The sequence below is a fragment of the Oryctolagus cuniculus genome, chromosome 7, assembly GCF_051225735.1.
Source record: "Oryctolagus cuniculus isolate XC-2025 breed Fujian yellow rabbit chromosome 7, ASM5122573v1, whole genome shotgun sequence".
Classification (NCBI taxonomy): Eukaryota; Metazoa; Chordata; class Mammalia; order Lagomorpha; family Leporidae; genus Oryctolagus; species Oryctolagus cuniculus.
The window spans coordinates 43,136,023-43,159,351 of record NC_142873.1 but is presented as its reverse complement, the minus strand read 5'-3'; the positions used below and the strand labels follow the sequence as shown (position 1 = coordinate 43,159,351).

Below are 23,329 nucleotides of genomic sequence, written 5' to 3'. Positions count from 1 at the left end.
GAGATAGGAACTCCATGCAGGTCTCCCATGTGAGTATCAGGAACCCAAGTACTTGAGCCAAGACCTACTGCCTCCCAGGGTGCTCATGGGCAGGAAGCTGGAGTTGGGAGTGAAGCTGGGACTCAAATTCAGGAAATCAGCTACAGGCTGCGGGCATCCCAAGTGGCATCCAAACAGCTGTGCCAAAATCCTGTCCCTCAAAAATGTTTTGCACCAAAATAAACTTATCTTCTAATCTCTCCAAGGTACCTACCTTGGAGAGCTACCATACAGACAGGTTCAACAAGACGATGCAAATGCCTAGTGCCCAATAATAACAGGCACTCCACAGATAGCCCCCGAGCTAGGATGCCTGTGACTGCCCACTCTGCTGCGCCTCCCCAGCCCGGGTTTGGCTCCCCTCTTGTGGAACCCAGTGTCTCTGACTCCTTGCTAATGTAGGTGCTGCCCGTCTCCCCTTGGCCTCCAGCCCTAACAGGCAGCCAGGAATCTCATCCTCAGACCTCATCCCAGCACGGGGATCCTGCCTGCACCTCTCGCCTCTCCCCTCTGGCCTCCTTCCACTCTCCAGCCTCCCCTGTAGCGGTTCCCTGCTCCTGTGGGCAGGCCAGGCTGCACACTCAGGTCTTTCCCACTCGGACACCTCTGCATAGACTCCCTCCCACCTCCCACACGTCCAGCCAAAGTAGCAGAAGATAGTAAAGTGCGTCCTGGATTTGGACCAGGCTGCCTGGCGCAAGTTCTGAGTTCTGCCTGCCACCGTCTAGTTTTGGGAGAGCCAGCCTCCCCTGTATCGCAGGGAAATAATCTCCCACCCACGAGGTTGTTTTGTGGGCCAGTTTGAGGCTGGATGTGAAAACAGAACAATTGGAAAGGTTGTGAAAGTGGAGGTTATTCACGGAGCCTTGTCCTGCTTTGTCTTTTTTATTCCCATAGCACTTATCACCTTTCAGCAAACTGTAATTTTGTCTTTTGTGCACTCTCCCCCTCCACAAGCATAAGGCCTCCATGGTGGGAGGGATTTTTGTCCATCTTAGTCACTGCTGTACCCCTAGTCCCTAGAGCTATATCCGGTACTTAGTATGCAAAGGAGCAAATTCTCTCTATGTGTCAGGCATTCGGCAAAGCCCTCAAGCCTTCCTTCTCCAAGAGGCCTTCCTTCCAGTGCTTAGTTGGTTATCACAGCATCCCCATTTTATAGATGGGAAAACTGAGGTCAGAAGAAATAGCTTTCTCCAAACCACTCACCTGAAAAGTAGCAGGACTTCTTCGCAGCTGCACGTATGCAGCTGAGAAACACTAAGCACCTCCTGTGGGCCAGAAACTAGGCCAGATGTTAGGGACGCAAATGACCAAGACTTGGTCCGGCCGGTCTCTCATTGTACTTTCCGGAGGAGGATGAGTCGCAGAGGGAGGCCAGGAAGCTCTAAGAACACAGGGGAGTTACCCCACCCCCATCCCCAAGGTCATGGGTGCACAAACCACCCCTTGGATCCGACCACTACATACTTTGATTCCACTCATTAATGCCCCACCTCCCAAGCTTCCGGGATCCTTTTGGGAGTTCTTGTCCAGTCCTGTATTCTACGCTGCTCTTTAACCACTCGAGCTTGCCAGGTTTTCTTCTCCCTCCGTGTCCTCCATCAATAGGAGGCCTGTGTGAGGCAAGGTTTTGCTGGTCCCCTGTGGCATGGTGTGCAGAATCTGCCTATGCAGTTCAACCTCCCCTCCTCCCGCCTTGGTGGCCCCTCTGCCCCCATTACAGATGAGCAGGCTGAGGCCCAGAGAATTCAGTAGCAGGTGAAGCAGTGCACAGCAAGCGAGAGGCTGGGCTTGGAACCTGGTCACCACCCAGCCACGACTCCCTCCCATCCTCACCCCCGTCCCGTCTGGCATTTCCGGGATCGGTGGGCTGTGCCCTGCTAAGGCATTTTGGGGTCCAGCGTTAGGGATGCAGCCCCCTTTGAAGTTCAGATTTAGGAACGGGGCCACTGGCGATGGTGGAGACTCTCTGGAAAGAGCTCTGGGGTAAAAACTTGGGGTGACAGCCTCTTCCTTTCTCCTGCACTTTTTCCCGAAGAAGGGGAAGTCTAGGATAGGAGGGGTTAAGTGTGGTTTTGCCTCCCCAGCCAGGAGGGAAAGCCGATCCAGGCAAGGCGAGTGTGGGGGGCTCGGTGCCCGGGAGGGGGCTGAGGCAGTAGGAGCAGCACAAGCCCAGGCCCTCACATCTCACTGCTCCCCACCCTGGCCCTCTGGTTCAGGCACACAGGAGAAGTAGAACAAGACTTCTTGCTTTGTCTGGGAAGCCCTGGGTGGGGGCCACGCCCTCAGGGAAGAGGCCAGCAGAGCAGGAATGCCTCATCCCGGGTCCCCTCGCCTGCCTGTGGGTATCCTGGGTGCTCACGACACTGCCCTTCGCTCACCCTCAGACAGGTGAGAACCTAAGCTTTGGCTCCCTGGAGCCCCTCCCTGAACAGTGGAGTCCCTGCCTCAACTCCACTCCCACCCTTTCCTTTTGTGCGCTCCCAGGTCTGGACCCAGAGCCGAGGAGGCCCTGTCCAGCCCTGCTTCCCTTGTTTATGGCAGTGGCCTGATGTCCTGGAGTTGTAGCATTAGCAACGTAATTCGATTTCCCAGGTTCCTCATCAGAATAAGCTGTAGGCAGCACAGGGGCAGGAAGCTCCATACTGAGGAGGAGGTGCTGGGGCTGGGCTGGCCCTGGAGGAGCGGGGTGGAAGGCTGATCTCAGGGGGCTTTGGGTGAGGCCTGAGGATGGCGCCCGAGGGCCTGTGCTAGGGAAGACTGGGGACCTGGGTGACACGGTCTCCCCAGACAGCCCTGGCCGGAGGGAAGTGGCAACCCAGTGCCAGCCTTTGGGGCCAGCCAGGCTTGGGGTGGGGGGTGTCTTTACTCTTCCTGCCCTCCACTGTCCCCTTTCTGCCTGCGACTAAGATGGGAAGCCAAGATGGAGAGCCAGCCCCTGGCCCTGCTCCCCCTTTCAGGCCTCTCGGGGAACCACAAAAATCTAGGACCTGGTGTCTTGGCAACGCGATGAGCGCACGCACGCACAGCTCTGCTATCTGTTTTAGATTATCCAGTAAAATAAGTACAGTTCTGGAGCTGGCTGGGTGGGGAGGAACCCAGGCAGCCTCATTTTCCAATTGCTTGGTTCCAAAGGAGGGGGCCAGGAGACAGGCGGGGCAGTGCCTGGGTCCTATTCTTGGCTTTCTCTTGGGGCTGCAGCTTGTTGCTTGGGTCTAAGATCCAATGCTTGTATTTGGAAGACAAAAACAAGCGAAAAAGGGGATCCCTGCCCCCAAACTGAGGGTATGGGGGAACACAGGTTCCAGAACTTTGCAGCCTCCCCCCTCCCGGACACAAGCAATCCTTCCACCCCACCGCACCCCATCCCCTGGCATCCTGAGATATAGCTTTGAATGGGCTGCCCACGTGCGCAGGGGGGTTGGGGGTGACTCACTGTTACTATGGGGAGGGGAGGGGGAGCCAGCGGTGGAAGGAGGGTGAGTCACCCTCAGGAAGGAGGGCACCAACCTCAGCCCTCCCCCACTCTCCTGGCTCCCCAGTCCTGCCTGCTCGACCCCTCCTCCACTCCCCTTTGCCCACCCACTCTCTCCCCTGGGCTCTGCCCTCTGTCCCAGAAGGCCTGAGGCCGTGGGGGCAAGCTTGGAGCTGAGAGCGCTGGGCAGGCAGGAACCAAGACGGGGGAAGCGTCAGCAAAGCCCCAAGCACCCGGGCGTGCGCTGGGCAGGGTGGGGCCCGACTCCGCAGCTGCCCGGGTCCCTCCTCCCCACTCCTAAGCCCCGACCCCTTGGGTATGCGACGGCCCCTTTAAGAGCAGCGGCCCCGCCTCCCCATAGAGGAGGACCTATTAGAGCCTCGGCCCCGGCGCCGGTGACTCAGTGTTCGCGGGAGCGCCGCAGCCACGCCAGCCAACCCGGCTCCCGAGGTCTGACAGCGCCCGGCCCCGATCTGCGCGCCTGCCAGGAGCGAGCCGCGACCAGCCGGCCGGCGCGCTCCGCCCCTGAGAAGCCTCCGTCCTCCGCTCCGAGCTCCGCGCCCTTCCCGGGACCCCTGCCCTGCGGGCAGCCTTGCCACCCTGCCGGCCATGGAGACCCCGTCCCAGCGGCGCGCCACCCGCAGCGGGGCGCAGGCCAGCTCCACCCCGCTGTCGCCCACCCGCATCACCCGGCTGCAGGAGAAGGAGGACCTGCAGGAGCTCAATGACCGCTTGGCCGTCTACATCGACCGTGTGCGCTCGCTGGAGACGGAGAACGCGGGGCTGCGCCTTCGCATCACCGAGTCGGAAGAGGTGGTCAGCCGCGAGGTGTCCGGCATCAAGGCCGCCTACGAGGCGGAGCTCGGGGATGCCCGCAAGACCCTCGACTCTGTGGCCAAGGAGCGCGCCCGCCTGCAGCTGGAGCTGAGCAAAGTGCGCGAGGAGTTTAAGGAGCTCAAAGCGCGGTGAGTGAGCGCAGGTGGCGCGTGCAGGGACCCCTGGCCGGCTCCGGGAAAGGAGTGGGAGCGGGAGGGCCCGGGAGGCCGGTAACTTCGCCATGGAGTCTCCTCCCTCCCCGGAACTGCCCCCGGCGGGGGCGACTGGCGGTGCCAAGGGGAACTGTCAGGACGGGGCAGAGAGGGGAGGGTCTTCGAGAGAGGGCGGCGGCTCTAAGGAGTAGTAGGGGCCAGTGGCAGGCCCGCGTTCTGGCGGGGTGGGAGTTGCCAGCCATTTGGAGACTAGCACAAGGGCTTGAGCAAAGCCGACTGGCCCTGCCGGATCTAAGCCCTTTGGCCCCAGGCACCCAGGACACGTTGGAGTGGGTGAAGGGGTCCTATTAGAACTTTCTTGGCAGGCTTGGCTCTGTGCCAGCTTTGCCCAGGCTGGCTCTGAACGCAGGAGCCCCTATAGGACAGGGCTCCCAAGCTGGCATCCATCCAGGGGTGCGAGAGAGGTCATCAGGGCCCCCCCTTACCACTCCCAGGGCGTGGTGGTGGCTCCCCAGCCCCTCCCTTTGCCTGAGTTCTTTCTCCCTCACTCCCTGCACCTCCCAGACCGGGCCCACCAAAACAGCTCCAGGAGACTGGCTCCCCCGCAGCTCCCACAGCCCTTGGCCTGCTTGGCCCAGGAATGCAAGGGAGGGAGGGAGACAGGGCAGAGGCTCCTGGCTCAGGAAGTTGTGTTATGGCCAGAGCTGGAGGCAACCCTCCTCACCCCCACACCCCTTGGCCCTCCACCTGATGTCTTTGAGGGCTGGGGGCTCCGTCCTTCCCTCCCCCGCTCTGGGTGAGCCACTTTCATTTTCCCAGCCAGGCCAGAGCAGTCTTTGCCCTGGCCCATCCTTCCGCCGCTGACGTTTTGATGTGCGCCTTATTAAACTGCTGGAATACAGTGACATTTTTGAAATCCGGCCGTTGGAAGGTTCAGGCCCCTCCCACTTCACCCATCCCTGCCCCACCCCACCCCACCCTACACAACTCCACCTTCCCTTCTAACAAGGCCTTCGGAAGTCTGGAGGTTAGGGCCCTCTTCTTCCAGCCTCCCCCACCCCAGAATTTGGTTTCTTCTCCTCTCTCCCCTTTCCTGTGAAGGCCCCGGCCAAAGAGCTCTTACAGGTGCTTGGAGATCCCCCGGGCGCTGGTGCCTCTGACCTCACCTCCTTCGCTCCCTTTGCATTTTTCTGCTCCAGGCTCATAACTCTTCCCGGAACCACCGGATGTTTTCTGTGGCCCTTCTGCCCTCTGCTAGCCCCCAGCCCCATGTGTGAGAGACCCATGGCCTTCCCGAAGTTGTGTGTGTGTGTGTGTGTGTGTGTGTGTGTGTGTTGGGGGGGGGGGGCTGGTTCAACCTTGACGTCTGTTGAAAGAGATCACCTGTCTTTTTCCACTAGTGATACGAGCAACTTAGCAAGGCAGATAGGAGGCAAGCTAGGGGAGCCACAGTGGATTAGTTCTAAACTATTCTGCTGAATTTCCAAAGCCAACCCCCCCTCCTCCCCCAGGGATCCTATGAAGGGAGCTGGGGGAACATTGATTGGAGAGGAGTCTGTAGTTTCTTGTTCCCCACCGCCGCACGGGTCTGTCTCCTCGGCCTCCCGGTGCAGCTGTCCAGGCCTGGGACACCGGGCGGGGGTGGTGTGCCTCCTTGTTATATTTAGCCACCTGCCTGTCTTCTCCCCCACTGATCCTGACCAGGCAAGGCTGAGCTTCCGGAAGAGGGAGTAGGTTTGCACACCTGGATCCCAGGTTGACGGCAGGTGGGGTGGGGGCAGAGGGGCTCGAACTGGGGTGTCTCTTCCCTTCTATGTCCACGTTAGGAGGTGGGATTGGTGGCTTCCTTTTGTATCTGCTCAGCTCAGGGTAAGGGAGAAGTGCCCAGAATGAAGAGTTTGGGAGAGGAAGAAAGGCAGTGCCCCAACCCCTCCCATCACCAAAGAGAGGTGTCCTCTGGTTTAATGTTTAATTAGAGCTCAGAGTTCATGGCCAGACTTGAGGTGAGATACAGGGCTATCTGTAAGACCCTGTGGCAACTTTTGGCCCTGCCTGGGGAACTTGGCCACACCCAGGGGTACACACACACACACACACACCTTCCCTTTCTATTCTGGAGCCCAGGGATTAGGACACCTAAGTGCTGGAGAATGGGCAGGTTGAAAGCTCCAGAGAGGGTTGCCTGGGGTCCCGGCTGGGAGCTGGGCCCCACCCCAGGCAGGACAGCTGGGTGGATGACTCAGGGCTTGCCCCCCTCCCTACCACCCTGGTGACTACAAAAGACAGCAGGAGACAGGGTGGGGCCGCAGATGTCTTAAAGGGGGGAATGGTCTGTATCTTCCCTCTGCTCTGGTCTGGGGTCCCTCTCCTGCCTCTTTGCCTACAGCTGCTGCTGCTGTCCGGAACCAGGGCTGTGGATAGGCAATATGCACAGGGAATCAGAATGTGGAGTTGCGTCCAAAGTTATGGGTTTGGGCTGCGGGATGGCGCCATGGTCTGCGCCTTCCCAGGCGGAACTGTTGGGGGAAGGCTGAGTCAGACGTGGGGAGATCCCAAGCCCACAAAGCAGAAGCGCCTCTTCCCCCAGGGAGGCCCTCGTGCTTGACGACTTCCTGGATTGCCTCGTGCAGCTCCAGTGCAGACAGGCAGGGAGGTAGCTGCAGGCTCAGGTTCATGCAGACTTTGCTCAGGACGAAGACGGCAAAGGTCGCCAGGTGTCATCTCACACAGCAAGGGGGTGGCAGCGTGGGGACCTCTGGCCTCCTGCTGGCTGCTCCTCTGGGCTCACGCTCACTGCAGCCTGAAGACTGTGCTCTGGGCCAGTGGGGCCTCGATGCTCTGCTGCTGTCCTGCCAGGGCCTGTTAACACTTGCTCAGTAGGCTTTGCCCAGTCGGTACCTGGAAAGCCCTAGGATCCTCCAGGCCTTAGATCATGAGACACGCATGGAGCTCTGGAAGGCTGGTGATTGGTGTCTTGAGACTGTCTTGGGACTTGTCCTGAGAATTATCTGCCTAAATCAGAAAAAGGCTAAAAGGCTGTGCCCTTTGGCAGTCGTTAGACAAATGAGGGTGGGGGCCCGGGGGAGGCTGACTGGGTCTGAAAGTGCCTCCTGGTGCTTGCTCTGTGTCCCCCTCCCCCCCTCAAGGTGCACATTCTGATTGAAAGGGAAAGAAGGTGCAGCTCCTGCTGGGGGCTGGGCAAGGCTTCGGGAGCCTAGGAGAAAGAAAAGGGAGAGCAAGTCCGCCTTAGGCGCCCCATGGCCCTCCCCTGGCCTCCAGGAGCCAGAGACTGACTCTTGGCATGGGATGTGCCCATTGTCCCCACTCCCAGTCCCACCCCCAGTGACTCGGTAGCTCCGTGTCAGGGCTGAAGCCAGGGACAGCTGGGAGGACAACTGCTAGGAGATGCCTGCAGCTACCAACTGTGCCCTCCGCTCGCCTCCCACTCGCCCCCCGCTCCTCCGGCCCCTTACTGTCTCTAGCAGCTGCGGCAGCCAAGATCAAGTCTGGCTCAGAGGCCGGGACACTAGGGAACATTATCTCCTCCTTACCTCCTTGGGCTCCCAGTGCACTGCAGGGGACACAGCCCAGCGCTAAGATTCTTGGAGATGTCCCGGCAGGTCGCAGGGTCCCACAGCCCTTTCAATCAGTGTGAGGTGGTGGATGCAGCCCTGGCCCTCGGTGTCCTGCTACTGCATTTCTGTGTGACCTTGAACAAGTCTCCCTCCCTCTCTGGGTCTTCTTAGCTGTCATGAAAGGGATTCGAGCAGGGGATCTGCAGAGATCCCTTAGGTTCCAGAGTAGTGGTGACTGGAGTGAGAAAACCGCCCTCAAAAATACCAAGCTATTAATAGTCAAATCAAAGATAGCCAAGGTGAATACAATTACTCCCCAGTGCTATTCTCAGTAGAACTACTTCCCATAAGCCATGGAGTTCAGAATACACACATTCTTCTCTACGTCCCAAAGGAAGGTTGTTGGAAGTGGCTAATCGCTGGGGCATTGCCCCTGTGGCTCGTGTGTGTTCACTGCTAGGGCACTGCCGGTGCCTTCCTTCGCGGGACAGTGGAAAGCACTGGATCAGGTGGCAGGAAAGGGAGAGTCGGCACAGAATGGCTCCCGCTCACCTATGTTGGGGGCTGGGGGGGAGACCCGAGGGAAAGCGGGGTTGTCCCCTTACAGCCCTCCGGGATCAGACTGCACATGCCTGGAACCGCAGGGAGGTGCATGGTGACCTTGGGCTGCGCCACTTCCGCCCTTCCTGTACCCACGCCGACTTCCCCTACCTGAGTCTGTGCTGTGAGGAGTCTTGGGCCCTTAGCAGTCCCTTAAGGCAGGGGGACAGAGCTAGGGAAGGGGTGGGGGGGGCTCCCTGCCCCACTGTAGTTGTGCGAGAGGAAGCCGGAATCCCGCCTGCCGAAAGCCAGGAATAATTCTGGCTGGGATCCCGGGCCCAGCAGGGGCGCTGAGTCACCGCAGAGGGCAGGGTGGAGAGTGGACAGGAGACCCTAAGTTTGTTCCGTCAAGAAAGAAAGGGCTTTTCTTGAGGAGTGCATTCGAATTGCAGCAAAAGAGGCAAGGGTGGTGTGGACAAAGGGCAGGGCAGCAGGGTGCAGGGTCCCCTTTGGGCTGGCTCAGGGCAGTAAAAGTCTCCCTTTCAAGGGGTCCGGCTCCTGGGCGACCCCGAGGCTATCTGGGAGCTCTGCCGGCTGGGAGGGAGACTTCCAAGGAGAGCTGGAATGCTGTGAGACCAGAACATGCAGGTCACCCCCCACACACACCCACCTCTCCTGACCTGGGTGTGGTTTCCACCCTCACCAGTGCCAGCAGGGTTAACAGCTCTGCGCCAGGAGATGGAAGGTTAATAAGCTGCCTTCTGTGGGGATCCCCGACTGTCCCTCCCTCTGGCCCATGGCCGTGCCCCACCCCCCAAGGGCTACCTTCTTGGGCTATCCCTCTCACCCTGCTTTATTAAGTCTGTCCCCAGGCTCCACCCTCTACATTTTTGTGACAACATTGGAATGACTTCAGGAAAGACAGGCCAGGAAGAAGGAAAGTGACCTTTGGCAGGAGACCATGCAGGGGACAGTTGGTGAGGAAGCGAGCCGCCTGTCGTCCAGGACCCCAGTGCCCTGGCCTCTGGCCCCAGGCTTCTCCTGCATCTGTACAATGCCACGTTGATACACCCAGCAGCTGTGACTCAGGCCGGGCCCCCTGCCAGTCCCAGCGCCTCTGCTGGAGTTGCGACTGAATATGTCAATAGGCCCCCTGTCCCCCACTCCCTACCAGTGCCCCCCTCTGCACCCCAGCCCCTCCCTCCGCCTGGCTTTGTCTGGGGGGTAGGGTGGACAGCTGGGAGCCTGGCTGCTCTGGAGCGGGATCTGAGGGGCTTCAGACTCTGGGCATGTTTGGCGGTATCACGCCCAAGAGAGGCGTGTGGAAGCCGAGCCGTGCCAGCTGTGGGTTCGTGCGCCTGCCGAGTGGGGAGGTTGGGTGGTCCATGCTGGGAAACCTGCAGGTGCCTTCCACGTGGCAGAACCTCGTGGTGTGGGATTTGGGGAAGGCAAGACTTGTGAATCCCTGGGGACACCTGTCTCCTCAGTTCCTCTTTTTTTTTTTTTTTTAAGACTTACTTGAAAGAGTTACAGAGAGACAGAGACAGAGAGAGAGAAATCTTCCATTTTCTAGTTCACTCTCCAGGTGGCCACAACAGTGATGGCTAGACCAGGCCCAAGTCAGGACCCAGGAGCTTCATCTGCATCTCCATGTGGGTGCAGGGGCCCAAACACTTGGACCACCTTCTGCTGCTTTCCCAGAGGCATTAACAGGGAGCTGGATTGGAAGTGGAGTGGCTGGCTGTGGAACCAGCACCCGTATAGGATGCCAGCGTCACAGGTGGCAGCTTTACCCACTGCACCACAATGCCAGCCCCTCAGTTCCTCTTTTACAGGTCTCGTTTCCAGAGAGGGACGGTGCCCTGAATGCCAGGATGGGGAAGCCAACTGCCCACATCCTGCCCTCACTGAAAGTGGCCGCAGACCAAGAAGCCAAGCAGTGGTTACCTTTTGGGGGTTGGGAGGGATTGGCAAACCTGATGGCTGTACCCCCAGTGGTTGCAGGGCAGGTGCGCCCTGTCACTCTCTGACAGAGGTGTCTCCCAGTAAGTGGAGCCCAGGTCAGTATGTCCCCTAGGCTCTCCTACTGGATCTCTTTATTACTCCCTGTGCCAGCTGTGTACATGCAGCCATTTTCTGTGTTCTGTCTGCTGTGGGTGTCCTCAGGTGACCTGGGTCCAGGAGGAGATCCTTCTGGATGCACTAAGAACCTGGGAGCCAGTGTCATGGCACAGTGGGTGCCTCTGAGCTGCTCCACTTCCCACCCAGCTCCTGGCTAATGCATCTGGGAAAGCAGCAGAAGATGACACAAGTGCTGGGGCCCCTGTGACTCCCCCTGCCCCCCCCCCCAGTTGGGAGACCCAGATGGAGTCCCTGGCTTCTGCCTTCAGCCTAGCCCAGCCCTGGCTGTTGTGGCCATTTAGGGAGCGAACCAGCAGATGAAGATCTCTCTCTGTCTCTCTCTCTGTAACTCTGCCTTTCAAATAAAATAAATAAATCTTTTTTTTTTTTTTTTTTTGACAGGCAGAGTGGACAGTGAGAGAGAGACAGAGAGAAAGGTCTTCCTTTGCCGTTGGTTCACCCTCCAATGGCCGCCGCTGCAGCCGGCGCACCACGCTGATCCGATGGCAGGAGCCAGGAGCCAGGTGCTTCTCCTGGTCTCCCATGGGGTGCAAGGCCCAAGCACCTGGGCCATCCTCCACTGCACTCCCTGGCCATAGCAGAGAGCTGGCCTGGAAGAGGGGCAACCGGGACAGAATCCGGCGCCCTGACCGGGACTAGAACCCGGTGTGCCAGCGCCGCAAGGTGGAGGATTAGCCTATTGAGCCACGGCGCCGGCCAAAATAAATAAATCTTAAAAATAATAATAAAAAGAAAGCCATGTAGCCTCAGGGCAGTCAAGAGACAGGCAAAGAAAGCCCAAGACAGAGGAGTAAAGCGGCAGAGCCAGGCAGGGCCGGGCAGGGCCGGGCAGAGGTGTGGGTGTAGGTGCGGGTACGGATCAGTGGAAGGAAGGAAGGATATTTTACAGTGGCAGGAGTGCCTGGAACAAAAGCAGGGGAGGTCGGAGCGTGCTGGCAGGTCGTGCAGCAGGAAGTCAGGCTGGGCAGAGGTCTGGGCGGCAGCCAGCCGAGGGCAGGGACTACCTGGCACCCACCTGCCCGGCCCTTCCCGGGCACAGGGGGCGCCCACTGCCGCGAGGCAGGAAATGCCCGGGCGCAGACGCCTCTACTATCCCACCTTCCTCCCGGGGTCCCCAGTCGGGAGGCTGCCAGGCATGGGGAACTCCGAGGGCTGGTGAGGCGGCGGCGCCAGGGGACCAGGGTACAGGGCGGGTTTGAGGAAGCCCCTGCGGGGCGGGGCCAGCTCCGCCACGCCCCCCTGGGCCGTCTTCCCCTCCCACTTCTTATTTTTAGCCGCGGCCGCCACTCTGTCCGTCTTGTCTCTGTCTCCCAGGCCTGGGAGGAAATGGAGGCCTCTCCCTGCGGGCCTAGCGTGTTGCTCCCAGCAACCGGGTCCAAACAGGCGGGCGGTTGGCCCTGGCTTCCATATCTGGCTTCGGAGCTGGGCTGAGGAGGGTGACTCAGCGGGCGGGTCAGCGCCTGGCCCGCTGCCAGCTCAGCCCCTTGCGGCGCTCGCCGGTGTCGCTTCTCCCCAAAAGCAGCCCAACAGCGGCCCGGGATCGGACTTGCCCGTGCCGCCGCCGGTCCCAGCCCCACAGACCCCCCAGCCCTGGGCCGCTCTGACTGGCTCACCCTTCCTCCGGCTAATTTTTGCCCTCCCCTCCCCCAGCACTCCCTCCTTCCCTGCCCTGATCGCATTTGCCAGCCGTGGGATGAGTCCAACAGGATGCCCAGCCCTTCTTGCCTCTCAGGGCCGCTGGGATGTGGCCGCTCCTGCGCCTGGGGAACCTGGAGCGCCAGAGGAAAGACCTCAGGCCCGGGGGCAGGGCACCAGGCTGAGCCAGGGGCTCCCCTGTGAGTGCTAGAGGATTTCCCGCCCCCTGCCCCCCATTGTCTGTCAGAGCGTGAGTCACCTGAGCAGCCCCAGGTTCCCGCCCTTCCCTGCTCCCCGGCCCCCCCACGGAGGAAGGCAGTGCCCATGGGTGGCGGGCAGGCCTCCGGGCTCCACCCTGCCCCCAGCCCTGTCTTGGGGTGTGCGTGAGGCTGTGGCTGCAGACCTCCGGAGGTCTGAGTCATGAGCCCATGGTTGATGGTGGCTTCTGCCCCACAGAGGGGAGCTCCCTGGGCCTCACTGAGGAAACCGCAAAGGCTCTTCCTCGCTTCCCTCTCTTTGCTCGCGGTTTTCCTCATCGGTGGGGCGTGCTGGCTTCCCATCCCTTTCTCCAGCACCGCTCGGAGCCGCCCAGAGGAACTGGGAGAGCCCCCCACCTCAAAGCCTGGTTGGAGGCTGTGTATCATGGCACGCGCTGGCCAGTACGGCTTCGGCTCTGGCTCTGCTGCCGGCTCCCTGCGGCACCCTGGATGGAGCGCTCTGTGCCTCAGTAGCACAGTGACGGCGCCCTGGTCAGCGCCCTGGTTGCGGGGTGGCTGTGAAGATTCAGAGCAGTCCTTGTCCATCATGGGCTGCGTACAAGTGTTTGCCATTGTACTGTCAGCACTGTCGCCACGTCTGCTTTGGGGGCAGCAGGACGGGGCAGAGCCTAGACAGAAGAACACGGTCCCTGTGTGTGTGTCAGCCCACGAGGTCCCAGGGGACGGGGACCGTACCCCACTGTCTTTCTCGGCCCAGGAAAGGGTGTTAGCAAGGAGACCTCCAGGAGCTCCGCCTGTAGCATCTCGGGAGGGCGGGGAGGCAGCGGCAGGGGCCCCGCCAGCCTCCCTGGGCTCCTTCCTGCTCTTGCCCACTCAGGTTGGCGGAGCACAGAATCTTCTCCTTCCTTCTCCTGGCTTCGGCACGCCCTCTAGACCTGTGAGTTGTAGGAGTTGTCCTAGGTGGGCATCGAGAATTAATTAGAAGGCTGCTGGCAGTGCCGGACACACGGGGCCGTAAACTTCCCACCCCTGCACCCTCTGGTCCCGGCTCTGTGCAGCCCGGAGGCTGTGAGCTCCTTCTAGTTCTCCGAAGTTCCACATCTGCCACCCTGCCAGCAGTGGCCGTTAGTCCCCAGGGCGGAGAGGCCTCTTCTGGAAAGCCCCTGGCTGCCTGGGAGCCCGCCCAAGGGGCTCGGCACCCATGCCTGCCACGCACTTCGCCTTCCCAGCCGTTTTTCTTCATTTTCTCTCCTCCCCCTGCAGCTGTCTCGGCTTCGGAAAAGTTCTGAAGTCATGGAAAGTTGGGGCTGTGCTCCCAGCCAGGGGCTGGGCCGGATGGCAGCCAAAACCTGAGCTGGGGTTTGACTTTATTTTTAGCTTTTCGGGCTGAGACGGAGGAGGGAGTCGTCCTCCAACTCTGGGAGCCCCCCCCCCTTTTTTTCCTGCAGCAGACAGACGATGTTGCATTAAGCAACTTGTCCAGAGGCCCGGCTCAGGCTGGGCGCTCCCTCCAGGCCGTCGTGTCCTTCCCCTGCCCCTCTGGGTGTCGCTCTGTGCCTCTGCCAACATCAACACCAACACGGGGAGCCCGCTCAACTCAGGGGACTGCACGTTTAGAATCTCCCGAGCTGGTGGCGGGAGAACATGGCCAGGTCTTGGCCCCTCCCTCCAGACCTTTCGCGAGTCTGTCCTCCATCCCGCCTCCGAGTGAGCTGTTGGGTGTGTTGGCGCTCGCTCGGGGCTCTTGTGGCAAGAGAAGAATGTTGGCAGGGATTTTTTTTTCTGCTTTCTGGGCTGGGTGCCCCCACCCACTCCCGCCCACGTTTAGTTTTCCTTTTTCCATGTGCTGTGGTGCGGGCTCAGGCTGCGGGCTGATGACTTACAGATGGTATCTGGGACCGAGTGCTTGCATCTTTTCCTCCGCCCTTACGTCTCCTGCTTTCTTTCACCCTGCATTCATTAATGAAGGGGTTGTGATGTCTGCAAAGTCCTTGCGCTCCCCAGAAGTTTATAAGAAAATGGGACCCCTGTCGTTCTCCATGGCACCAGCAAAGAGATTCCGAGACCCAGACAGGCAAGGGAGGCGGCAAAGGCCACCCCCTTGGGTGGGCTCTGGCTCAAGCTCTGCCCAGTGTGAGGAGTGGGGAGGCTGCCTGGCGGCTGGAGCCCAGTTGGACCTGGAGGCCTGGCCAGCACATCTGGAGCCAGATGCTGAGGCTCATGGGCCCTGGGTGGGGCTCAGTATTCCCCTGGGGCTCTGATGGTGCTGGAGAGACAGAGACTGGAACCCGTCTGCTCTGCTTGAGCTGGGGGACCCAGGCTAGGTCCTGAGAAAGGGAAGGGGCAGCACAGTGCCTGTGTGTGGGCTCTCCTCGCTCTCCTTCCCCACAGTGCCACCTGTGTGAAAGGGGGCTCCGAGGTGTCAGGGACACGTGGACCCTGGCATGGGGGTGGGGTGGGGACGGGAGCCTGCTTGTCAGGCTGCTTAGAGGGAGGGAGGCTTGGCTGAATGGAAAATGGGTGGAGTCCTGGGAGGAGAAGGGTAAGGCCCTGTGTGGGAAGGGGCAGAGACAAAGGTGCCCCTGTGTGTTTTGGAAGGAATGGGAGGAGAGCCGGGGAAAAGCATTCAGATCTGGGGCTCCAGCTTTGCCCTTGGCCCCAGGCACGTTCCTGGGCTCTGAGTCATGGGAAGGGTGGAGAGACAGGAAGGGGGTTTTCGGGGACCTTGGGGGAAGTGGGAGCTGGGCCCCAGAGGCAGGCAGATGCACACAGACCGAGGGCAAGGCCGCCCCCTCCTGGTCGCCGGGAACAGCAGCGCCAGCCTCCAGGGCTGCTTCTGGTGCCCTCTCCAGGGACATGGACTTGGCCTTCTAAACCCACTCCTCCCTCTCTTCCCCAGCAACACCAAGAAGGAGGGTGACTTGATGGCCGCCCAGGCCCGGCTCAAGGACCTGGAGGCGCTGCTCAACTCCAAGGAGGCGGCGCTGAGCACCGCTCTCAGTGAGAAGCGCACGCTGGAGGGCGAGCTGCACGACCTGCGGGGGCAGGTGGCCAAGGTGAGCCCCTCCAGCTGCCCACTCTCCCACCCCAGCTGGGCGGCCACGTGGTGTCTGCCGGTCACCTGTGCTGGTGTCATGTCACTCATTCAGACTGTATTCTTTCACTCATTGGATGTAGCACAGTGAATAAAAAACAAAATATCCACCAGGTACCAGCCCCAGAGTGCTGCTTGGAGTCCCAGCAGCTCCGCTTCCAGTCCAGCTTGGCTTCGGACTGGCCCAGCCCTGGCCTTTGTGGCCAGTTGAGGAGTGAACCAACGGGTGGATGATCTCTGCCTTTCAAATAAATGAAGAAATTTTTAAAAAGTCTTGTTAAAAAAAACCAAATAACCCACCAACCATTTCCTTTTAAAAATTTTTAGTATTTATTTATTTTTAAAGACAAAGTGGTGGGTTTCTTTTATTTATTTAAAAGACAGAGTTACAGAAAGGCAGAGGCACAGAGAGAGAGAGAAAGGGAGAGAGGTCTTCCATCCAGTAGTTCACTCCCCAGATGGCCACAATGGCCGGAGCTGTTCTGATCTGAAGCCAGAAGCCAGGAGCTTCTTCCGGGTCTCTCACATGGGTGCAGGGTCCCAAAGACTTGGGCCATCTTCTACTGCCTTCCCAGGCCATAGCAGAGAGCTGTATTGGAAGTGGAGCAGCCAGGACCCAAACCAGTGCCCATATGGGATGCTGGCACTGTAGGCAGTGGCTTTACCCACTACACCATAGCGCCAGCCTGTATTTATTTTATTTGAAAGGTAAAGAGATTTTACCATCCACTGCTTCATTCTGGAAATGCCTGCAACAGTGGCTTATAGCCTGGAATTGCATCCAGCTCTCCCACATGGTTCGTAGGGACCTGACTATTGTAGCCATCACTTGCTGCCACGGGGTGTGCATTAACAGGAAGCTGGGCCTCTGACGCAGGCACTCCAATATGGGATGTGGGTGCCTTAGCAGCTGCACCATTCACTCACCATCTTTTCTTTAAAAATATTTATTTATTTATTATTTATTTATATGAAATGCAGAGAGAGAGAGAAAGAGGTAGATTATCCATCCATGGATTCACTCCCCAAATGGCCACAACAGCTAGGACTGGGCCAGGCCAAAGTCAGGAGCCTGGAACTCCATTCAGTCTCCCATGTGGACAGCAGGTGCACAAGTACTTAAGCCATTACCACTGCCTCCCGCGGTGAGCAATAGCAGGAAGGATCAGGAGTGGAGCCCAGCACTTGGACATGGGATGTAGATGTCCCTAGCGGTGTCTCCTCCGATACTCCCAACACCCGCCCCCAGCCATTTCCCTCTAACTCTGCAATGAGCTGAGCCTGGCCCTAGCTCCCTCCCAGCTTGGTCCTCCTTTGGATGCTTTGTGACTTCTCTCTAAGGGGTAGATCGTCCACTGAGGCCATTATCAGGAGCTGGGGGCAGATCACATGAGAGGCATGTTATCACATGTACGGTGCGTGTTAATGGTGCTTGCACGTGTGCAGTGGCCTTTACTTTCAGAACACTTGGCTCTCTGTCTCTCCCCCAGCCTCTCATGTTATAAGCCAGGGAACAGAATAGAAGAAGCCAGCCCCTTCCCAGTTTCACAGCATGGTCTTCTCGGGGCACGGCCCCGACTAGAGTCAGTGGCCAGGGTTCCATCCCAGACCGGGTCCCCTCCCAGGCCCTGCCGCCATAGCACAGCCGTAGGAGATGGGAGATGCCAGCGGACAATGACAAAACCTCAGCTGGCCTCCTGGATCTTCTGCCGCCAGCTCCACCCTTCCCCCAGCCCGTGCTTTCTAGAAAAAACATCTGAGCAGGGTGCTGCCCAGTATGAGCTTCTCAGAGGTTCTTTCCGTGGCAGATAAAGACAGCTCTGCAGAAGGCACGGGTGTGGCTGAGCAGGTTCGAGTCCCGGCTCTGCTCCCTATTCCAGCTTCCTGCTAATGCGAACAGGAGGCAGCAGGGATGGCTCCCACATGGGAGACCCAGATGCAGTTCTCCGCCCCTGGCTTCAGCCTCCCCCAGGCTTGGCTGTTGTGGGCATTTGGGGAGTGAAACAGCAGATGGCTGATCTCTCTTCCCGCAAATAAATAAAAAATCTAATTAATTTTGAAAAAGGGATCTCTGTATGACCCATCACTTCACTGCCCCATCCATCAGCTGAAGGCCCTAGAACACGTGTGTGCCTTCGTAGCCCCGTGCCTTTGCACGTGCTGTCTTGGCCCCTCCCCAGGCTGCCCTATCAAGCCTCCCAGACCCCTTCTTCCGCCACTCCAGCCACAGTGGTTCCTTCCCCACTGTGCTCTGTACACACCGCCCTCCTAGCAACTGCTATCTTGTGCCACAGTTTGGAGGTCTTACGAGGGTGGGAGGGCTGTGGCTTTCATTTCTTAGCACAAGAGCTACCCAAGTCATCCCCATCCTAACCTCCCCGGGCACCCCAAGGCCTCGCTTCCCCCTGGACCTGTCCCTATGCATGGAAGGGACCCGCTGGGAACGGCCTGGGGCTCGGCATCGCTGCAGCTGGCACATCCCGTGACCCCTCTGCCCACTTCCTCTTAGCTCGAGGCAGCCCTGGGGGAGGCCAAGAAGCAGCTGCAGGACGAGATGCTGCGGCGAGTGGACGCCGAGAACCGGCTGCAGACCCTGAAGGAGGAGCTGGACTTCCAGAAGAACATCTACAGCGAGGTGGGGCTTGCGCATGGGGGTTGGAGATGCCGGGGCCGGGGGGCCGGGCCAGGCCCGAGCTGTAAGGAACGGGGGCCGATTTATGGGTTCCGTGTCCTTGTTCCCACCCCTTCCAGGAGCTGCGTGAGACCAAGCGGCGCCACGAGACCCGGCTGGTGGAGATCGACAACGGGAAGCAGCGCGAGTTTGAGAGCCGGCTGGCCGACGCGCTGCAGGAACTGCGGGCCCAGCACGAGGACCAGGTGGAGCAATACAAGAAGGAGCTGGAGAAGACCTACTCCGCCAAGGTGCCCTCCCCACCCCACCCCGGGAGCTGAGGCCGCCCCAGCAATGCCGTCCTCAGGCCCCGCCCTCCTAACCCCCTCGGCCTCCCCCGCAGCTGGACAACGCCAGGCAGTCTGCTGAGCGGAACAGCAACCTGGTGGGGGCCGCGCACGAGGAGCTGCAGCAGTCCCGCATCCGCATCGACAGCCTCTCGGCCCAGCTCAGCCAGCTGCAGAAGCAGGTGCCTCTGGGGACAGCACGGGCGGGGGTGGGCACCCAGGGTGAGGTCTGGAGGGCGGAGTGGAGGGGAGAGATGAGCACGCCTCCAGGACTGCAGGCCGAGAGAACGAGCTGGGGCCCAGGATTTGGAAGCAAGTGTCCTGTCCGCTTTGTCTCACTGCACCTGCACGTCTAGGGCGTGTTGATTTTCCCCTCGGGAGCTCACACACCCCCGCCTCTCCCCATCTCAGCTGGCAGCCAAGGAAGCGAAGCTGCGGGACCTGGAGGACTCGCTGGCCCGGGAGCGGGACACCAGCCGGCGGCTGCTGGCGGAGAAAGAGCGAGAGATGGCCGAGATGCGGGCAAGGATGCAGCAGCAGCTGGACGAGTACCAGGAGCTGCTGGACATCAAGCTGGCCCTGGACATGGAGATCCATGCCTACCGCAAGCTCCTGGAGGGCGAGGAGGAGAGGTGGGCTGGGGAGCGCCCGGGAGCTCCAGCAATAGGCCCTGGCCTGCGCCGGGCCTGCATGAGACCCCTTCCCCTAACTCTGTCTCCTCCCCTCCCCAGGCTACGCCTGTCCCCCAGTCCCACCTCGCAGCGCAGGGGCCGCGCCTCTTCGCACTCGTCCCAGACGCAGGGCGGGGGCAGCATCACCAAGAAGCGGAAGCTGGAGTCGGCCGAGAGCCGCAGCAGCTTCTCGCAGCACGCGCGCACCAGCGGGCGCGTGGCCGTGGAGGAGGTGGACGAGGAGGGCAAGTTTGTGCGGCTGCGCAACAAGTCCAATGAGGTAGCCCCGCCCCTTCCCCACCCCACCCCATCCCGGGCGGGGCCTGAGGGAATACTGCGAGAGGAAGGGCGGAGGGAACCGGGGAGGACCCTTCCTTCATTCCCTCTGCGGGCGGCCACGGCCAGTGTGTGTGTCTCCCACTCCCTGGTTCCAGTCCTGCCTGGGAGACCTGGGACAAGTTATGTCGCCTCTCGGGGGATCAGTCTGCTCATCTGTAAAATGGACATGAGTGATAGCCCCCAGGTGAAAGATGGCGCACCATGAAGTCCATGGTGGCGGCTGTTTTTTAGTGGGCAGGCGGGGGCAAGGCAGTAATGGGGTAGAGGGACCAGGAGCCTCTGAGTGCCGGCAGCGGGTGAGATTAACCCAAAGAACCAGGATACACCTCCCCTTCTCCCCCTTCCCTCCCTGCCTGGCAGGACCAGTCCATGGGCAACTGGCAGATCAAGCGCCAAAACGGAGATGACCCCTTGCTGACTTACCGCTTCCCGCCCAAGTTCACCCTGAAGGCCGGGCAGGTGGTGACGGTGAGTGGCAGGGCGCTTGGCCCCCTGCGGTAGCCTGGGGCGGGGTGTGTGTGTGTGTGTGTGTGTGTGTGGAGGACGGGCCTGAGGACAGTAGCACGGAGTGAGCGCCCTTTCCCGCTTCCTTTTCTCCAGATCTGGGCTGCTGGAGCCGGGGCCACCCACAGCCCCCCTACGGACTTGGTGTGGAAGGCGCAGAACACCTGGGGCTGCGGAAACAGCCTGCGCACGGCTCTCATCAATTCCACTGGGGAAGTGAGTGTGCTGCGGACTGGGTAGGGCAGGGCTCCCCCTAGTGGCCACAGTCGGACGGTCACTTTGCCGGTCTCCTACCCAGGGAGGGGGCGTGGGGTGGTTGTGCCTCCCTGGGGTGGGAGCAAGTTCCTTAGCGCCGGCCCCACAGAGGGCAGGGTCAGCAGCAGGCCGGCTGCCGGCGGTCCCCGTGGGTAGGTGTGCCGCACGCCCCCACCCCCCCGCCGGCCCCGTGTGGCCCCTCACCCTCAGGTCTGTGTCCCTGGCAGGAGGTGGCCATGCGCAAGCTGGTGCGCTCGGTGACTGTGGTGGAGGACGACGACGACGAGGATGGAGATGACCTGCTCCATCATCACCATGTGAGTGGCAGCCGCCGCTGAGGCCAAGCCTGGCCAGACCTGGGGGCAGCCCCTCACGCCCAAAAATCTTTTCATTAAAGAATGTTTTGGAACTTCACTGGCTGCCCTGGCCTTTCTTCTCTCTCCTCCCTCCCTATACCCTGGACGGGGAGCCCAGTGCCCTGGTGCCCACTGCGGTAAGGCAGGCAGTGGGACGGTTCTGATGCCACGGAGGACCGAGTGTGGCAGGACAGAGGAGGGGCGCCCCGCCCTGCCCCGTTTCTCCAGCGCTCCTGGCTGTTGCATGCAAGGCCTCTCACTTCTCATCTTCTCTCAGCCCTGCCCCCGCCCGCCAGCTATGCATGCCGCTGCCCTTTCGCTTCTCCTCTGTCCTCCTCTTCCTCTCCAGTTCAGAGACGCTAGAGCAGCATCCAAGCCACAAATCCTGTCCCCAAGGCTTCTGGACCCTTCTCCCGGCTCACGGCGCCCCTCCCCCTCCTCCCGGCCTCCTCGGGCACAGAACACGGCCTCCTCCCCGCCTGCTGGTGGCTGGGAGCCTGCAGGAGCCCGCAGCCTGGGTGTTGGGCCTGAGCGGCCAGTCCCGCCTGAGCCTTGTCTCCCTCCCCAGGGCTCCCACTGCAGCAGCTCGGGGGACCCCGCTGAGTACAACCTGCGCTCGCGCACCGTGCTGTGCGGGACTTGCGGGCAGCCCGCCGACAAGGCGTCTGCCGGTGGCCCGGGAGCCCAGGTGGGCGGATCCATCTCCTCTGGCTCTTCCGCCTCCAGTGTCACGGTCACGCGCAGCTACCGCAGTGTGGGGGGCAGTGGGGGTGGCAGCTTCGGGGACAACCTGGTCACCCGCTCCTACCTCCTGGGCAACTCCAGTCCCCGAACTCAGGTGAGTCATGCCTTTGTGTGCACACCCTGCAGGCGGGACCCTGGCCACCCTCCCAGGGGGGAGGCGGGAGAGCCTTCTCTTCCGCAGCCCGGGGGAGTGGGAGCCTCCTCCCCGAGCCCACCCACGTCCTAGGCAGCCCACGCCTGCGTCCTGCCCCTCCCGTCTGCGCCCCAGACTGGAGGGCGGGGGGCAGGGCTGGGGTCCCCGATGGGGGCGGGGGCAGGACACTGCCACTCACGCCTCTCCCTGTGTCTTCTCTCCTAGAGCCCGCAGAACTGCCGCATCATGTAATCAGCGGGGAACCTGCCGGCGGGGGTGGGGCCAGGCCTCCTGCTTCTTCCTCACCTCGTGCCCACCCCACCCCTGCCCTGCACTTAGGGGAGGGGCTTGAAGCCAAAGAAAATGACCCCCCCTTTGGTTTTTTTTCTTCTGTATTTTTTTTTTCTAAGAAAAGTTATTTTCTACAGTGGTTTTATACTGAAGGAAAAAACAAGCTTAAAAAAAAAAGCTACATCCCGCTTTCTGCTCCCTTCCATTGCCCTGCTTCCAGGAAACTCAACGACTGCCTTAAAACCAAAGAGGAGCGGCGGGGAGGGGGGTGCTTTTGTAGAGCCTGGTTTCCGCTTCTCTGCCTCGGCTGCCGCCCCCCACCTCGGGACCCCCGGGACCCCCGTGTCATGGTGCCTGAGAGGCCGGCGTGGAGCCTTCCTCGCCCCCCCCCCCCAGGTCAGCCCCTGGGAGGGAGAGGGAGAGCCGCGTTCCTGCTGCACAAGGCAGCAGAGGCTCCGCTGCCCGCCCTGCCCCTGTCCCCACCCTTGTCCCCTCCCCGGGGTGAGTCCCGCCTCCCAGGAACTCGCTGGCTTGCTTTACATGCACTTTCTTTAGACAAGAGATGGGAAGGCGGCGGCGGGAGGTGAAAGTGGGGGGGAAGAAGAGGGTTAGTTGGAGCCGAGCTCAGGATGGAGGCTGGGTGGGCTCTGTGTGTCAAGGTCACATGCAGGGCACGGAGGAAGGAGCGGGAAAGGAAAGGAGAGCCTGCTGGGCCCCAGCGCAGAGGCGGAAGCCAGGGGCCCAGGGTGTGTGGCGGTGGTGCCTGGCAAACACTAAGGAGCCGCGCGTCCCCTTCCCATCTGCACCCCTGTCGCCTCCCCCAGTCAATACACTAGCTGTTTCTATCCCTGGCTGTGTGGTGTCTTTGTTGGTGGCACGCGCGCGCGCACTCACATACACGGGCCAGGCGGTCACTACATCCTCCCGCGCAGGGCTGCCCAGCCCTGCCCAGCCCTGCTCTGAGGGAGGTGCGAGGAGATGAGGCTCTCAGGGTACCTCCAGCGTTCACCTGGGCACTCAGAGGTGGCTGGCGGGGGGCCGGCTTAGACGTGAGTGCTGCCCGCCTGCCCGGCGAAGTCCTCCAGAGAGGGCGGCCGGAAGGGGGCGCTCCCTCTGTGACTGCCTCCATCCAACCGGCGCTCCCCCCGGCCCGGGAACGCCAGGCCGGATCTGAGAGCCCAGGCTGAGTGAGGGTGGTGGCGTCTCAGCACCTGGGAGCGAGGACGGCTGGGGAGGAGCGAGCAGGCGCGGAGCAGATCTGCCCAGGAGCGGTGGGTATCCCTGCGCGCTCAGCGTGGGGGAACCAGGGGATCCTGGACTCTGACGGGCGTGTCTCCAAAGGGAGCTGAGGGAAAGTGGCGCAGGCTG

The 23,329-nt window shown here is 60.8% G+C and overlaps 1 protein-coding gene and 1 long non-coding RNA gene across 3 annotated transcripts; one reads left to right on the top strand and one right to left on the bottom strand.

Moving 5' to 3' along the window:
- Positions 1–3,919: 3,919 nt before the first annotated feature.
- On the top strand, positions 3,920–22,806 carry LMNA (lamin A/C). The gene is made up of 12 exons (XM_008264325.4): positions 3,920–4,482; positions 15,516–15,672; positions 18,220–18,345; positions 18,462–18,632; positions 18,725–18,850; positions 19,080–19,300; positions 19,400–19,619; positions 20,039–20,146; positions 20,279–20,398; positions 20,665–20,754; positions 21,362–21,631; positions 21,896–22,806. The coding sequence occupies exons 1-12, from the start codon at positions 4,127–4,129 to the stop codon at positions 21,920–21,922; spliced, it is 1,992 nt and encodes a 663-aa protein (XP_008262547.1). The 5' UTR covers positions 3,920–4,126; the 3' UTR covers positions 21,923–22,806.
- LOC138850532 (uncharacterized) lies at positions 6,462–9,431 on the bottom strand. Of its 2 annotated transcripts, none has more exons than XR_016210569.1 (3): positions 9,302–9,431; positions 8,058–8,350; positions 6,462–7,518 (listed from the first exon to the last, which is right to left on the bottom strand). It is a non-coding gene; the product is annotated as an uncharacterized LOC138850532 (long non-coding RNA). The 2 variants fall into 2 exon arrangements; XR_016210570.1 differs by lacking the exon at positions 9,302–9,431 and adding an exon at positions 8,793–8,955 and having other exon boundaries at positions 8,058–8,252.
- Positions 22,807–23,329: the final 523 nt, after the last annotated feature.

Coding starts and splice junctions, on each gene's coding strand:
- LMNA (XM_008264325.4), top strand. CDS start 4,127: ATGGAGACCCCGTCCCAGCGGCGCGCCACCCGCAGCGGGGCGCAGGCC. Junction 19,620..20,038: donor TGCGCAACAAGTCCAATGAG/GTAGCCCCGCCC, acceptor CCTGCCTGGCAG/GACCAGTCCATGGGCAACTG. Junction 21,632..21,895: donor ACTCCAGTCCCCGAACTCAG/GTGAGTCATGCC, acceptor CTTCTCTCCTAG/AGCCCGCAGAACTGCCGCAT.